Source organism: Trifolium pratense, linkage group LG4 (genome assembly GCF_020283565.1).
Source record: "Trifolium pratense cultivar HEN17-A07 linkage group LG4, ARS_RC_1.1, whole genome shotgun sequence".
Taxonomy (NCBI): Eukaryota; Viridiplantae; Streptophyta; class Magnoliopsida; order Fabales; family Fabaceae; genus Trifolium; species Trifolium pratense.
The window spans coordinates 24,579,591-24,595,451 of NC_060062.1; the positions used below are offsets into that span (position 1 = coordinate 24,579,591).

At 30.4% G+C, this 15,861-nt stretch overlaps 2 protein-coding genes across 2 annotated transcripts; both read right to left on the bottom strand.

Moving 5' to 3' along the window:
• Positions 1 to 904: 904 nt before the first annotated feature.
• Positions 905 to 4,247, bottom strand: LOC123881388 (amino acid transporter AVT6C-like). The gene is made up of 5 exons (XM_045930067.1): positions 3,577 to 4,247; positions 2,772 to 2,924; positions 2,449 to 2,652; positions 1,456 to 1,921; positions 905 to 1,265 (listed from the first exon to the last, which is right to left on the bottom strand). Exons 1-5 carry the CDS (start codon positions 4,088 to 4,090, stop codon positions 1,151 to 1,153), a joined length of 1,452 nt encoding a protein of 483 aa, XP_045786023.1. The 5' UTR covers positions 4,091 to 4,247; the 3' UTR covers positions 905 to 1,150.
• A 1,518-nt stretch (positions 4,248 to 5,765) lies between these two features.
• Positions 5,766 to 9,005, bottom strand: LOC123924609 (amino acid transporter AVT6C-like). Its single transcript, XM_045977557.1, has 5 exons — positions 8,427 to 9,005; positions 7,419 to 7,571; positions 6,987 to 7,187; positions 6,433 to 6,898; positions 5,766 to 6,087 (listed from the first exon to the last, which is right to left on the bottom strand). Exons 1-5 carry the CDS (start codon positions 8,821 to 8,823, stop codon positions 5,967 to 5,969), a joined length of 1,338 nt encoding a protein of 445 aa, XP_045833513.1. The 5' UTR covers positions 8,824 to 9,005; the 3' UTR covers positions 5,766 to 5,966.
• Between the last annotated feature and the right edge of the window lie 6,856 nt (positions 9,006 to 15,861).

Below are 15,861 nucleotides of genomic sequence, written 5' to 3' on the forward strand. Positions count from 1 at the left end.
TTGGGTATCCCCATCGGGTTTCGGGTATCCGTATTACGCCTCTTTTCACGTGAATTTATATTATATTTTAGTATTTTTTTATTAAAAAAAAAAGTTAAATTTTCAAAATTATTTTCTCTCAACAATATTTTTTTTAAATAAAAAAAAATAGAGAAAATAGTTTGTTTAATACTCAAATTAAATTAAAAAATAAATATATGAACGTAATTTAAGAGATTGTTTAAGCGTTTCTAATTTAAAAGAGGTGAAATTTAATTTTTAGTATAAGCGGGGCGGGTTTGGGGTGGGTATCAATGTACCCATTACCCGCCCCAAACCCATCTTTTGAAATCGGGAAAAACCCAAACCCGAACTCAAACCCAGTCAACTCGGGTTTTCCCCGTCAAAACGGATATGGTTTGGGTGGGTACCCGCGGGTATGAGTTTTATTGTCATACCTAATTAGAACTCATGTAATGCGACTCATATGCACCACAGCACATTATATTGGTTTAGTGAAATTTGACTCAAATTCCTTAAATAATACATCTTAAGTTCAATTTTTGGATGAAAAAATATAGTTGAACGAAGAAATTTTCCCAAAAGTCGAAAGCAATACTCCCTTCGGTCCTTAATATAAGAAAACTTTCGCTTTTTAGATACATTAAAACATTGATGTATTTAGACCATAATATAGTCTAGATACATCAGTGTTTTAATGTATTTAAAAAGTGAAAGTTTTCTTATATTAAGGATCGGAGGGAGGGAGTATTTCATAAGAAAAATAACTAATGAATATTTTGTACCAATAACATGAATTTCTGTTGTAAACCCATGTTATTTGTTACTTAGACCTTAAACTTTCATATTATATAAAGATTAAATATATTTTTAGTCTAATTCTATATATGGTTCAAGAATGAGATAAATATTATAGACATCAATTATTTTTTATAACTTAACACAGACAGAGACTAAAAACAATATAACTATTGAATATGCATGTTTAACATTTTACATTTTATATTTTGTTCTTGATATATGAATTTTACAATAACATCTACAACAATCTAGAGATACAATCTCCTCAAGTATCACATATGCTTCTAGAACTCTCTCTCTAATTTGTAGATACAGGGCAAAAAAGAGAATACACATTTATGTGTTCCTACTAAAAAAGATTATATATATTGTTGGCAACAGCAATCACACTTGTTACTACAGCTAGTATAACCATTACTAGTGCTATAATTTTGTCCTTTCTTGTTGATATACCATGAATATCCCTGTTATTTTTGGACAAAAGAAAAAATAATTAGAGAAATCATAATTAATGGTTCATTATGAGAAAAAATCTTAACATAGAAAAGAAATGAAAATTTCACTTTCTGTTATTATAAGTAAACATTCATTTTTTCGACATGATATAATATCGACTAGATACATCAGGAAAATGAATAGAACATGATTAATTACCTTAGAACAATAGAACCAGGGAACACAAAAGCAAGACAAACAGCAGAAGTTGATCCCATAAACTGAAAAATGAACCAAATATCCGGAATTGCGACAGCAGCAATGTAACTAAAAACCAAAAGCACCAAAGTAATAGCCACAAATCTCTTATTATCTGTAGCTAACAAAGGTCTTTTAGGGAAGAAGAATTCATCAATATTTGTTCTCAATGAGAAATTGAGGAGAGGAAATGCTAGCATGACATGAAAAGCATAGCTTAAACGGACCAAAGTATTGAGTAATGAACCAAATGATGAATCAGCATTGTTATCAAAGTTTATGAGAATGTCTGATTGAGTTGCATCACCAAATAAAAGGTAACCAAATAGACCTATTGAGAAGTATATGATTGCACATAGGATTAGTGCTATTCTCACTGCTGTTGTCATGTCTGATGGTTTTCCTAGCTCAAATCCAATTGGATGTACTGCAAAATAAAATCAATTATTAGCAAATATATATTCTCAATTCTTACTTCAAAATGTATGGTTCGGATCACGGTGAGTACGTAAGAATCTTGTGATCCACCGTGATTTTGCAGAAGTTACAAAGTGTGTAGCATTTGGAAAATCAAGGTGAATAATAGTTTGCATTGTAAGGATCATGTAAAAAACAAATAGCATTGTGTTTTGATACACATACTATCTATTGTTTACAACGTATATAACTTAGTAATTTTAATGGATCAAGTTTAAATTCTCTTAAAAATAATTGTAAAATGATCATTTATTCAATCTATTAACTTCACATATTTTCCTTTCTCAATTTTGTTTAGAAAAATAATTTCAACTTCACCCCGTTTTCTAAGAAGTCAATTAGTTGAGGATTCTACTCTTCAACTTCGCGATACTCGATAATACTACTTGTCACAATGCCACAAGCCACATGATCCTATCTAATTTTAATCTCTAAATTATTAATGTGAATTTGGAAAGTAACTAATGAGATTCTTACCATTAAAATGAAATGTGTAGGCTGTGACAATAACAGGAACAGCAGTGAAAAGATCAAAGAAAGTAGTTTCATGGTCCAAACGAGGAACCAATCTAGGTGTTTGTGTTTTTCCTTCCACAAGAGCAATAATTGCCAACACAGAACATATTGTAACAAATGCCACAGCAAGTAGAGTTGATACTGCAGAACTAAACTTCAACGACTCTGTAAAAAACAATAAATCATATCAATTTTGTAACCATAGTAGTAACATTTTTTAATTACCTTTATAATATCAAAATTTAAGCTCAAATATTAATTAATTTAAGTACTTTGGCACTTACCTACACGACGGTACAATACCAATGGGAGCAAAATGAAGATTAAAGTGATGACTAAAGCAAATTCCCTTGAATTCCACCAATGAATTCCAAACCATTGTTGCAAAAGACCCAAATGTACTTCTCCATCAGGTTTATTTCCAGAAAGTACATCAGCTGAGAAATACACCAAATAATACACAATGTTAATACCAAAATTCAAATGAGCTTATTATGACAATATAAGGTGATCACTCCGGTACACATCTTATCGAATATGTATTGATACATTGCAGTGGTAGATAATTCTGATAGGTCCAAAAAGTAATCAGAATTATCTACTTAAATATCCAAATAAAATGTGTACTAAATTCACAAAAAAAAAATCTCACTTGTATCTAAATATTCACAACTTAATATGGAAATATAATAATTTGCACATTTAACCATAATTTGCACACATTTACATTCAAAAAAACAATGGTAACTATTGATTTATTTAATATTTAGATTACACACTTATAAAATATATTTTTTTATGTACAATTTATAAAGGAAAAATCAATTTTAAACCATCTCTACATTAATTGAGATGACGTGTATTTTTTTTTAATACAATTGAGATCACATGGTTAATCTTGACTAAACAACTAAAAATATTATTGCTGAGGTTTTTGTTTTTATTATTGAAATTTTCATTCATCAAGCTCAAAAATCTAAGTAGAACAATTTTTAAAATAAGTAAAAAAATAAAAAATTGCTTGAACTATTTTTTATGATTAAACTGCATATAAACACCAAAGATTAAGTGCATGTAATCCTTACTTACCAATAATAATTAAGTACATAATTAAACACCCAAGATTAGTAATCACAACACAAAGTTGAGTTGCAACAGCTCCTAAAGGTCCAAAAGCTTCTCTCATAACACCAGCATACGTCGTCGTTTCACCTGAATGTGTAAACCTCATCAAAAAATCCACCGATATTTCCGCCAATAAAGCAATCACCAAAATCAAAACAAACGCCGGAATCACTCCGAGAACTTTCAAAGTCGCCGGAAGTGACATAATTCCGGCGCCAATTATACTCGTCGCAACATTAAACACCGCACCGGAAACCGTTGCCGCCGGTTCAGGAGATACCTTTGATCCTGGCAATAGAGGTATGTTTGCTCCGGTCACCGGCGACATTATTCCGGCGACGATGGAGGAAAAAGTATGATCAAGTGTTGTTGTTTTTGGTTTGTTTTGTTTTTTTGAGGATGATGAATGTACGGAAGATTGGGTTTTATAGAAGTTTGGTTTTGAATTATTGAATTTAGTGAAAGACGAAAATGCCATTGATGAAGAGACTGTGAGAGTGTGTGAGGGTTGAATTGATGAGGGTGGTTTGGTAAATTGGAGAGGTTTTTTTTTGTGACAGTGATATTGTTGTTGTTATTGTGAAGAAAATGGTGTGTGTGTTTGTGACAGGTTGGATTTGGATGAATAAAAAGAGATGATGAAAATGTGGGGAATGAGAAGAGTGAATGTATGTGGATGGAAAAGTGGGTTGATTCTATGATATCTTTATATTATGTGTCTTTCTTTTATTTTTGGTAGGTCATTTTTTTAATAGGAAAATTAATGATGTGAGTATGTATTGACCAATTGGTGTAAAATTTTGAACTATATTTGTCTTAAAAATAGGTAGTATTCGTTACTCAAAAAATAAATCATTATATTTTTTTTTAATAATTTATTAATAAAATAAAATGTTTATAGAATATAGTACTCTATTAAGAAAATTGTATAAATAAGATGGAGAACTCCCTCACTTTCATGTAAAGTGGAAGAACTAATTATAAGAGAAGATTTATTTTTATAGATACATCAAAAGTTTAATGTATTTAGTTTATATTATTGTCTAGATACATCAAATTTTGAATGTATTTAAAAAGTGAATATTTTCCTATGGTGCAAGTAATAGTTTTACTTATGTATTTCTTTATAATATGGACTAGATACTTTATTTATTTGATAAATTTTTAAAAAAATGAATTTTCTCTTATAAAAAAGTTAAACAGAGTACAATTGAAACATATAATTAATGTTGTATTGAAAATTGAAATCCACCGATCTTGGTAAGAATTTTTTTCTTCCTAATATATAAGTTATTTTGTAACAAAAGAAATACTAGTATATTCTTAATCTTAACGATTACTCTATCCGATCTTAAACATGAATAAAAATTAAAATGTATTTAGACTAAATTTCAACTAAATACATTTGACATTTTCTCTAGTGTGCAAGAGAATTATTGACAACTTTATTACGTAAACTATTATAACCATTGATTGATAAAGCTTGAAGTGAGTGTTCAATACACTCAAAAATTTAAAAATATTTTGAATTAAGGAATTCACAATTAACCTTATCGCATTCACTTTGTATAAATTGGTAGGGAGAATCGAACTTAGAGCTTGAAATCATTTGTGTAGCCATCATCATATTCATATTCATCATCTTTTTGTTCAAGTTATTCAGCATTCGCGAACACAAGTTCAAGTTGCAACCTTCATTTTTCTCCACAGCATCATTCTTCATATTAGAGAAAAATCAAGTTTTGATCCATGAGATATATGATCTGAGTCTTGATTCCTTCTTTCTTCGCTACAATGAACTTGTTCATTTATGTTTCTAATTTTCATATTCTTGATAACTATTCTGATGTGAGCATGAGTTCATTAAGCATGTCGAAAAAATTATAGTTAAAATGCTCATTCACATTCCAATTCACTTAGATAAAATTTAAGTGATTCATGAAATTCACAGTTCTTAATATTTTATCCAGCACCTCAATAAAGGTCGTTTGGTTATATGGAAATAAAGTGGGAGGAAAGAAAATTAGGCAAACCAATGCATGAATTTAGACAAACTTTAGTCCAAGTTCATGCATTAATTTGCGTAATTTTTTTTCCTCCCACTTTCTTTCCATAAAACCAAACGCACCCTAAGTGACAATGACCAATGTGAGTAATATATAACATTGTAACAATTTGAAAGAATAAGAGAATTCAAGTACACCAAATCATGTGATACACTATTTGCATAACTTCATATACACAAGTATTATTCATATCTTTGTAGAAGCAGAATCACTCTTTTGGTGAGAACTGAATCATCATGAAACCTCAAACTTGAAAAGGATTCATTGGTGTAATAGAGATTATGGTAATTAATCAGCACTGGAACCATTTAAGTTGGTCCATATAGCAATTCCACTTGTCCCAACAGCCAAAATAATCACCACTGTTGCCATTACTTGATCTATTGTTTTTGATATACCATGCATATCCCTGTGTTCAAAAGCATTGGGGGAGGAGTTAGGAATCAAATATTTAAAAAATGAGACCTATACTCGAATAGGCGAGAACTTCGAGTCATGGTTAACGTGGTTTTGTCGATTCAATCACAGTTCAACTGGTTAACCAAAAATAAAAACCAGTTGAATTAACTGCGGATGAACGGTGGTTGACCCCAATTCAACCGGACTAAACTAAAATATAACCGAAATCAAACCAACAGGTGAACTAACTAGTTCGCGATTCCACCAGCTGTTTTGATCCGGTTTTTAAAACATTAAGTAAACCATCAAAATTATGGTTCGTGACAAACAAAGAGGTGACAAATTGATAGAATACCTTAAAATGATTGCAGCAGGGAAGAGGAATGAGAGGCAAACAATGGTGGTAGATCCCAAGAATTGAAAAAAGTACCAAACATTTGGAATTTCCACAGCCACAAAATATGTGAATGCTAGCAAAACAAGAGTGAGTGACACAAATCTTCGGGTGTCCAAAGCCAAAGGACGCTTATTTGAGAATAATAATTCATCGATGTTGGCCCTCAAGGAATAGAACATGATAGGAAACACAAGTGCGAGATGGAGCGCGTAGCTTAGCCGAATAATGTCATCTAGCAATCGACCAACACTCGAATCGGAGTTCTGGTCGAAGTTTATCAACACATCCGGCATGATTGAGTCCCCGAATAATAGGTACCCAAAGAATCCGATAGCAAAGTAAATGGCAACGGAGATTAATAACGAAAGTCGCACGGCGATACTCATGTCTGATGGTTTTACAAGCTCTGCTCTAATGGGATGAACTGCAATAACAACTCATATGTCATGTCACGAGAAAAAAAAAAAACCACGCAAGTGTCACATGGACTTAAATATGTTGATGAAACTAACCATTAACATGAAATCCAAAGCCTGTGACAAATACAGGAACAGTGGTGAAAAGATCAAGGGCAGTGACTTGCGAGAAATCAGGAAATAGTCTCACCGACTGTGTTTTTCCGGACCATAATGAATGAAATGCCATTGAGGAACATATTACAACAAAAACCAATGCTAGCGCGATTGATAATGCAGAACTGTACTTGAGTGAATCTGTAAAAGAAAATCCTTGGTTAAGATAAGAAAATCCTTGAATTCACACAAGCAGCACATTAGTTACCGCAGAAGCATGATCAGACAGTCCACATTTTAAAATCGATATATGAAAATAAGCATATTTTGTGAACTGTTTGATCTGAATCTAGTGGTTACCGACATACTGACTGCATGAGTACAGAAATATTTTATTCGAATTTGGAAAAATTAACAGCGTTTTAGTAGTACCTACACGGCGTAACATAACTAGAGGGAGCATAATGAAGAGTGCAACAATAAGAAGAGCAAACGCGCGACAGGTCCACCAGTGGATGCCAAACCATTGTTGTAGAATACCTAAATGTGTGGTACCGTTGAACTCATTTCCACATAGCACATCACCTATTTATTTAAACAAAATCACTTGGTTCAATCAAATTTTATATATTGCATGCAATAATGATAAATAATAATAATGAAATAGCATTTTTCTTATTTCTATTATTAATAAAAAAAGTATGAGAAATTAGTAAATTTTTTATTTTGAAAGTATAGTAAATATTAGTCCACAAATCCTAGCTCAACTGGCAGAAATGCCGAAATTGCTAGTGTTGGACGTCATGACCGGGTTTCGAACTCCGATCACTCCACTTTGTGTGTGTGAGTTTTCAATGGCTTTGTCATTTCGTCTATCAACAAAAAAAAAGAGTAAATATTATTATTTTTTGAATAAACAATAATATATATTATTTGTCTCTTACCACCATTTTTTTAGATTGACCAAATGGTAATAGTGAAACTCACACAAAAACAAATGTATGAGCTGAGATTCGAATTCCAATCAAGGCGTTTGACTTAATAATTTTGACATTTCTTTTTTACCAGTTGAACTAAGATTTAATGTGTTCTCTTATCGCCATTTGAACCAATTCACTTAGACCATTTAACATTTTTAATTTAATATACTATTTATAGATAAATAACTAAATAAATAAATAAATAAAAAATATTATCATTTTGCACCTAATTATTCTCTAGTCCCACGAATCTCAATAACAGGGACACAAATTGGGTTTATGAATGAGTCAAATACACATGCTTAAAAATCCCAACCACTTAAAATTTGAGCTAAAAACTACTAAAACTCAACACTTCATTTCTCATCAATCAATAGATCATAAAACAAATAATCAGCAACAAATTAATAATCAACATTTAAAAAAAAAAAAAAAAAAGCAAAAGCAAAGAAAAACTTACCAAGAATAATGAAATAGACAATAAGAACACCAAGATTAGTGGTAATAACACAAATCTTAACAGCAAGAGATCCAACAGAACCAAAAGACTCACCCACCATACCCGCATAAGTAACCGCTTTACCAGAACTTGTAAACCTCAACATAAACTCAACAGTTAAATCTGTTATAACTGCCACCGATAAAATCACAATTAATCCCGGAATTATTCCGAGAACTTTCATCGTTGCCGGAATCGACATGATTCCGGCACCGACCATTGTTGTTGATATATTGAATACTGCTCCTGAAATTGTTCCATTTTGTGGAATTGAGTCTTCTTGTTTTGGGAGTACTGAGTGGTTTTGTTGTAGAAGTGGGGTATTAATTTCGGTGGTAGTGGAAATTGAATTAGACATAAGTGTTAATTGTTTTTTGATCAATGAATAACGATGAATGAATGAATAATCGTGAATGTTGTTGTTGTGGATTGAGACAGATAATATTTGGTCTATCTTTTTTATTTTGTTTTTGGGATAAATGTGGGTGGCTCTATCTTTGGTGATTTCTTCATACTTATTATTGAGAAATTATTGAGTATGAAAATATTTTAAAAATGAAATGGGTAAAAGAATAAGTATGGATATTTACTTATCATCATTATTGTGACAATTTACTTTTAATTGTGCCTTTTTTTAAGGGAAAAAAAAGTTTTCTATTCGCTTTGATTTTTTTTGACACAAATCCTATTTGATGTTATTTTGCTCTTAGTTACTAAAAAAAAAAACAACAAGAAAAAAGAAACTTACAATTTAATTAGTAAATTAGTAAATAATTAAGATAAATATTGTATTAGTGTTTTTTAAAGCACTGCAATTAGGATTTTTACCTCAATAGACACTCTATTGTAATATCATAATATGTCATTTGCATCTTCTTTTAGTGTTTATATCATATCATTAATTAATATGCGTTCAATACAATTAGGGACATCATATAGAATTTGGACACTAGTTAAAAATGGGGCCGCGCGTAGCAACTCATTTGTTTGTATTCTTACAAACTTAACACTAGAGTTTACATAGGAAGAGGGAAAAAATAGCTTTACAATGTTAAATAATAGCACCAAACTCCGTCAAGTCTATCTTATGATAACGAAAAATATCAACCACCAATTTGGAGTCTAGTTCAAAATCAACAAGACCCAAATTGAGTTCATGCACCCACCGTAAAACAAACAAAAAACCAAGAGCTTCTCCAACATGAACTTCACATCTTGGTTCAATCCATTTAGTTTTTGCACGAATAAAAGCACATGTCTCGTCGCGTATACAAATTCCAATACCAATTAATGTGGTTGTTATTGGATGGGAAGGCAGCATCAATATTACATTTGATTCTCCTCGGAGGTGGTTTTTTTCACTTAATTACAAACGTTTCAGCATGCATATCTACTGAAGTAGAAGTTTGAACACTTTTGATGTTCTTCGAATCATTAAGAAAATTCATTGCACGCAAAATAACAGTCTGTTGCGGTGTATCTTTGTTGCGCCAAACTTTGTCATTTCGTTGATTCCAAATGCTCCATATAATCACAGCACATATCTCAGCTTTTTCTTTATCTACTTGTTGAAGCAAGGTGAATAATGTCATTTGCATCTGTTATGAGGGTAATTGTTGAGTTTGGTGGCAAAACATCTATTTTATTTTTGTCAGGTAGAGTTACCTTTCAAATAAATGATTGCAAGAATTAAACTCAAATTTATTTTTTGTTCCTTTTTGTTGAGCTGAGACGTTAATGTTGTCAATCCTCCAACTATGTTAGTGGACCGTGTGAGATTCAGAGTTTTTAGTTGGGTTTGACCTACCACGAAGATCAGGGATCCAAAACGCCTAAAAACTTATCCATATGACTTATTTTATTAGCCTTATCAGATAGGAGTAAAATCGAGTCACAACTGAAAGGAGAGGTCCTTAAAAATAGGACACACGAGACATGTCAAGGAGTGGAAATAACCGCTCCCACACCCCCTATGAGGTATTCTTGCCTAAATCGTTAGGAAGGGGCGAGACTCTTCGCTAAAATGGCCACCTAAGTTCTCAAACAGGGATTACTTATAAACACACCGATAGATAATCAGTAAAAGAATGGTTATTAAAAAAATTACACTTGATTAAATAACTTAAATTTAAATGAGAGCAGTTTTTAAGAATCATAAGATAAATAAGCTCTCTCTTTACTCTATAATTAGAGATTTTCTTTTGTCACGCTACTCATTTTCTTGCGTGCCCTACGAATTTACAAAAATATCCATGTCCATTACTTAGGTAGCGGATACACCTCAAAAACACCCTACCAAATTAAATTTGTTTTTTATAACATTCAATACTTAAGTAGCGGACATCATTTTAAAAATTCTCATTTTTAAAGTGTGCTACTTAAATAACTGAAGACTAAAAATGGAAACGCGTAGGGTGGCAAAAGAATATCTCCTATAATTTTCTCAACTTTTTCTAGCCCAATAAAATGGCAAAATAACCAAAACAGCCCAATAAATTGAGCCCATAATTGGAAACCACAATTTGCGTAAAGCAAAAACAAACAATAATGTTTTTTTCTTCTCTTTTGTTTTTCCAGTTTGGTGGTGAATACTTTCTATTTACGTAACCATTTCCATCTCTGTCTGTAAAACAAATCAATTTTGCATGAAAAGATTGAAAGATTGAATTGATCAATTCCATTTTGTTAAAAACACGGGAGATCGATTAGAAAAAGGAGGAGATTTTGAGAATAAGGCAGAGAAAAAGCTGAGTAGTTGGGCCATGTTTGGTTCCAAATTTGAAGATGCCTTTGATCTATTTGATAAATCTGCAATTCATTATAAACTCGCCTTTGGTTTTTGGCTTACAAATCCCGATTAAAATCATGTAACATTTGTAGTTATTCTTTAATGGTAAATGCCTATTTACAATTATGGATTTTTTGTTTACCCCTGTGTGATTTTTTTTAACCTCCTTGCAATGTCAAGATTTTTTCATTTTGGCCCCTAGATGGACAAGTGGGCATCTGATTGTGCATCTTTCCTGATGTCGCATGCACAAGTGGAAATACATTAAATTTGTATTTATTTTAAAAAATCCACGTCAATTAATATTTTTTTAAAAATAAAAAATATTTTTTAAAAAAAAAATTCTTAAAAGTTTATTATTATTTTTTTAATAATTTTTTTTACGGTAAAAAAAATAATACTAAAGTTTTATGAAAATATTATTATGTTTTCTTTAATAATTTTTTTTACTGAAAAAAAAAATAATACTAAAGTTTTATGAATTTGTAAAAATAATAAAAAATAAAATTTTAAAATTAGTTTATTATTTTTTAAATTTATTTTTTATTATTTTTAAAGATTCTTAAAACAAATTATTAAAAAAGAATAATAAAGTTTTAAGAATTTAGTTTTTTTAAAAAATTTATTATTTCTTGAATTTTTTTTTGGCAGTAAAAAATAATAATAAAGTTTTAAGAATTTGTTTTTCAAAAAAAATTTTTTTTTTTTTTTTAAAAATAATATTAACTTACGTGGATTTTTAAAAATATATATAAATTTAATGTATTTCCACGTGTGCATGCCACGTCAGCAAAGATGCACAGTCAGATGCTCAATTGTCCATCTAGGGGGCAAAATGGAAAAATCTTGACATTGCAGAGGGGTAAACAGAAAAAAAAATCGCGCAGGATAAAGGAAAATCTCTAATTTTGCAGGGGGTAAATAGGCATTTACCCTTCTTTAATTTTGATGGTTGGTTACATGTTTAATACTTATTAAAGACATGTTCTTTATCAACAAAAAAAAAATTAAAGACAATTTCAAAGTCAAACACATGTCGATGTTAGACAGCAATTAATCTACTCCCTCCGTCCCAAATTCATCAACTTTTGTTGACCTATTTTTGCTTATATTTTTTGGACGGAGGGAGTATTTCATTTTCTCAAGTTATTGTCAGTGTTATGCCTGAAGTATGTGTGAAACGACGTCGATGCTTCATAGATATTAATTTCAGCATTGCTATTTATAACGAAAAATAATTCACGAAGCAAAAACAAGCCAATGAAAAGCTAGAGAGTGGCAGAATTCACGGGCGGTCAGTGGAAGAATTCACGGGCGGTCAGTGGGAAATATGGAAGTCAACAAATTGTTGTTGGGTAGAATACACGTCACGATGGGATTCGTGAGTTTTCCATTCGCTGTAAATAGCATTTTTTTATTAATTTTAACCAGTGGCCAGACGGACACGTTCCGTACCCGTCTGTGTGGTCCAATTTTATTATATTTAATAAATCATATTACTTATTGTTATATTTTTTAAAATAAATTATATTATGTTTAATTATTAATATTACAAAACTTAGCAAGTAATTTAAATATAGTTTTATTATGAATTAAAATGTTGTTTTATAATGTACCAAAAAAATGTTGTGGGCGCGCGAGAAACTCGTAGGTAGCGGATGAGTAAAAATATGGCGCGCGAGAAACTCGTACGTAGCGGATGAGTAAAAATAAGGCGCGTGAGAAACTCGTAGGTAACGGATGAGTAAAAATAAGTCACGTGAGTAACTCGTAGGTAACAGATGAAAATATATAGGGCGCGTAAGAAACTTGTATGTATAATATAAATGTATGTTTTTTGCCAAAACATTTGCTAAACAACAGTATTTAAAAGAGAAAACAAGATTATACAACTAAAATAAAAATAAATTGAAAATAAAATTCCAGTAAATGAAAATTAATTTAATAATACTATAAAAACAGATATTTAATATATTAAATAAATTAATAAAATGAGATATTTAAGTACAATGAGACTTTTTCTTATATGTGTTTCAACCTTATCTATTTTTAAGTTCAATTTTCAGATTTTTTTTCCACCTTTGTTATTGTATATGTACACTTTGACGAGAAATATACATTAAAATAAAATTTTGGCATATAAAAATAATTTAAAATAATATATAAATTAAAAAATGATTTTGATAGAAAAGGTTATGTATGATAAAAATAAAATTTTGTAAAAGAAAAACAAAATAAGAGAGGGGTGGGTGGGGGCTTGTGTTGAAAATCTGAATTGGTATCAATTGGTTAGCTCTAGCATTTTTATATGGACAAAACTTATATGCATTTCCATACATGCATTTCTTACTTTTCCACTCACAAAGAGGTGGTTATTTGTGTTTTTTCATTTTGAAAAAATAAAAGAAAATTATTTTTTAATAAAAAAAACTACCTCTTTGTGAGAGGAAAAGTAAGAAATGCATGTATGGAAATGCAGGTAAGTTTTGTCCTTTTTATATTTATTTATTTATTTTAAATTGGTTTAAATGATAATAAATTATAAAAGGTTGAATTGGATTAGATAAAATATCAAGGGTAAATACGGTAGAAATAATAATAAGCTACAAGTTCATAAGCTAATTTAAATAAAATGAAAAATAACCTATAAACTCTTGGTGAAATGACCGTTATCACACAAATCTTTTTTAGTTATATGAGATTAATTATAAGCTATAAGTTAAAAGCTAGTTTATTGGTCTTGAGTAAAATGCACGCAAGAGTACAGTGTACTTACAAAATTATACAAGTAAAATGAAAATAAATTGTAAATAAAATTCCAGTAAATAAAAATTAATTTAATAATAGTATAAAAATGATATATTAAATTAATAAAATGAGATATTTAGTACAACGAGACTTCCTCTTATTTGTGTTTCATCTCTCAACACCTTATCTATTTCTAAGTTCGATTTGTAGTTTTTTTTTCACCATTGTTATTGTACATGTACACTTCGACGTGAAATATATATTATATTAAAATAAATTTTTCCATATAAAAATAATTTAATAATAACATATAATTAATTTAATAATAATATATAAATAAAAAAATGATTTTGATGAAAGAGGATAAAATATGGTGTGCACACTTTATTATAGCCTATTGTATACCCTTGTGATCTAAAGGTTAATATTTGTTTCCCACCATGGGAGACCTACCACCCTTTCCCATGCTAGAATAAGCCCTCTGGCACCGCACGATTAAATTCCATTACGATTTCATGTCTCACTGTATTATGCTATATGTGGTCCTTAATATAAAAAAAATTACTTTTTAAATAAATTGAAATATATTTAAAAATAAATGTTCTCTTATACTCCATCTCTAGTCCTTATTATAAGAAAAATTTACTTTTTAGAGTCATAGAATGTTAGATGTATCTGGTTCATATTATAGTCCAGTACATTAAACATTCTATGAATCTAAAAAGTAAAGTTCAGAGGAGTATTAAAGATCAGAGGAAATACTTATCCTTATAAATGATATTTGAATTGAACGCTATGTTTGGAATCCAAGAGTGGAAACACCTCACAGCCGAACTTTAGATTATCGGGGGCCCTTTTTCTGAGAATCAAAAAGTTAATAAAAAAAATTAATATTTTTTTAAAAAATATTTTTATCCACTAATATTAATTTTAAAAAATATTAATATTTTTAAAAAAGCCTCACTGAAATTTTCGCTTTAGACCTAAATATGTATTGGGCTGGCCCGTATTTGGATTGATGAAAGATGAAGTGGAATGATAATGGATGAAATAAGTTAATGTTCCGTTGTTTGCATTATAAAAATAGGCTAATGCGACTAGCTTCACAAGTGGCCCATTGTGGATAAGTGATCTACCGAATACAAATTTTACTGTTAGATTGAAAGAATAAACCGTTAATCTTGATGAGTCTCAATAACATATCAAATGATTTTCAATTTTTCTAAATTTTTTATGGATGATCTATATGATATAAATTTTCAATCCAACGGTGAATTTTGTAAAATTTGTATTCGTTATAATGTTATTCATGACTGGTCCACCATGGACCACTTGATGAAGTGGTTCATATTAGAATTTACCTGGGGTGGGAAGGGTAGCTCAACTAGTTAAGCTAGTTGAGCTAAGGGTTAAGGAATTAGAGGTTTGGGGTTCAAGTCCTGGTAAGGAGAAAAACTAACATAACATTGTAATATACTAACATTTCTTTTGGAAATTACACGAATGTTCCGAGACATGCAAACGCCGGATAAATCATCTAAAATAAGACTTTGAAGCTCTTGAGGAGGAGTCTCAAAAATATGTAAATCCAAAGAGTTCAAGGTTATGCTAAAATTAGCTAACCAATCAGCTGATCTATTTCCTTATCTCGAGCTATGATTAATCTGAACTTGTCAATTCATATTATTGAGATCTTGAATGCGCCTGATCAAAGGCGGAGTTCTTTCATTAACCTTGCAATTTCCCATGACCATGTCAACTAACACCTTTAAATCACTCTCCACTTGAAGCTGAGTTATCCCTTGTCTTCGAGCTAAATCCATTCCAATGTACATGCCCCACATCTCACCGTGGAGCATG

Excerpts from the sequence above, each read along its gene's own strand:
- LOC123881388 (XM_045930067.1), bottom strand. The coding sequence starts at position 4,090 with ATGGCATTTTCGTCTTTCACTAAATTCAATAATTCAAAACCAAACTTC. Across the intron at positions 2,925-3,576 it reads TATGTACTTAATTATTATTG|CTGATGTACTTTCTGGAAAT; the intron begins GTAAGTAAGGAT and ends TGTATTTCTCAG. Across the intron at positions 2,653-2,771 it reads GGTATTGTACCGTCGTGTAG|AGTCGTTGAAGTTTAGTTCT; the intron begins GTAAGTGCCAAA and ends TGTTTTTTACAG.
- LOC123924609 (XM_045977557.1), bottom strand. The coding sequence starts at position 8,823 with ATGTCTAATTCAATTTCCACTACCACCGAAATTAATACCCCACTTCTA. Across the intron at positions 7,188-7,418 it reads AGTTATGTTACGCCGTGTAG|ATTCACTCAAGTACAGTTCT; the intron begins GTACTACTAAAA and ends TTTCTTTTACAG. Across the intron at positions 6,899-6,986 it reads CTTTGGATTTCATGTTAATG|TTCATCCCATTAGAGCAGAG; the intron begins GTTAGTTTCATC and ends TTGTTATTGCAG.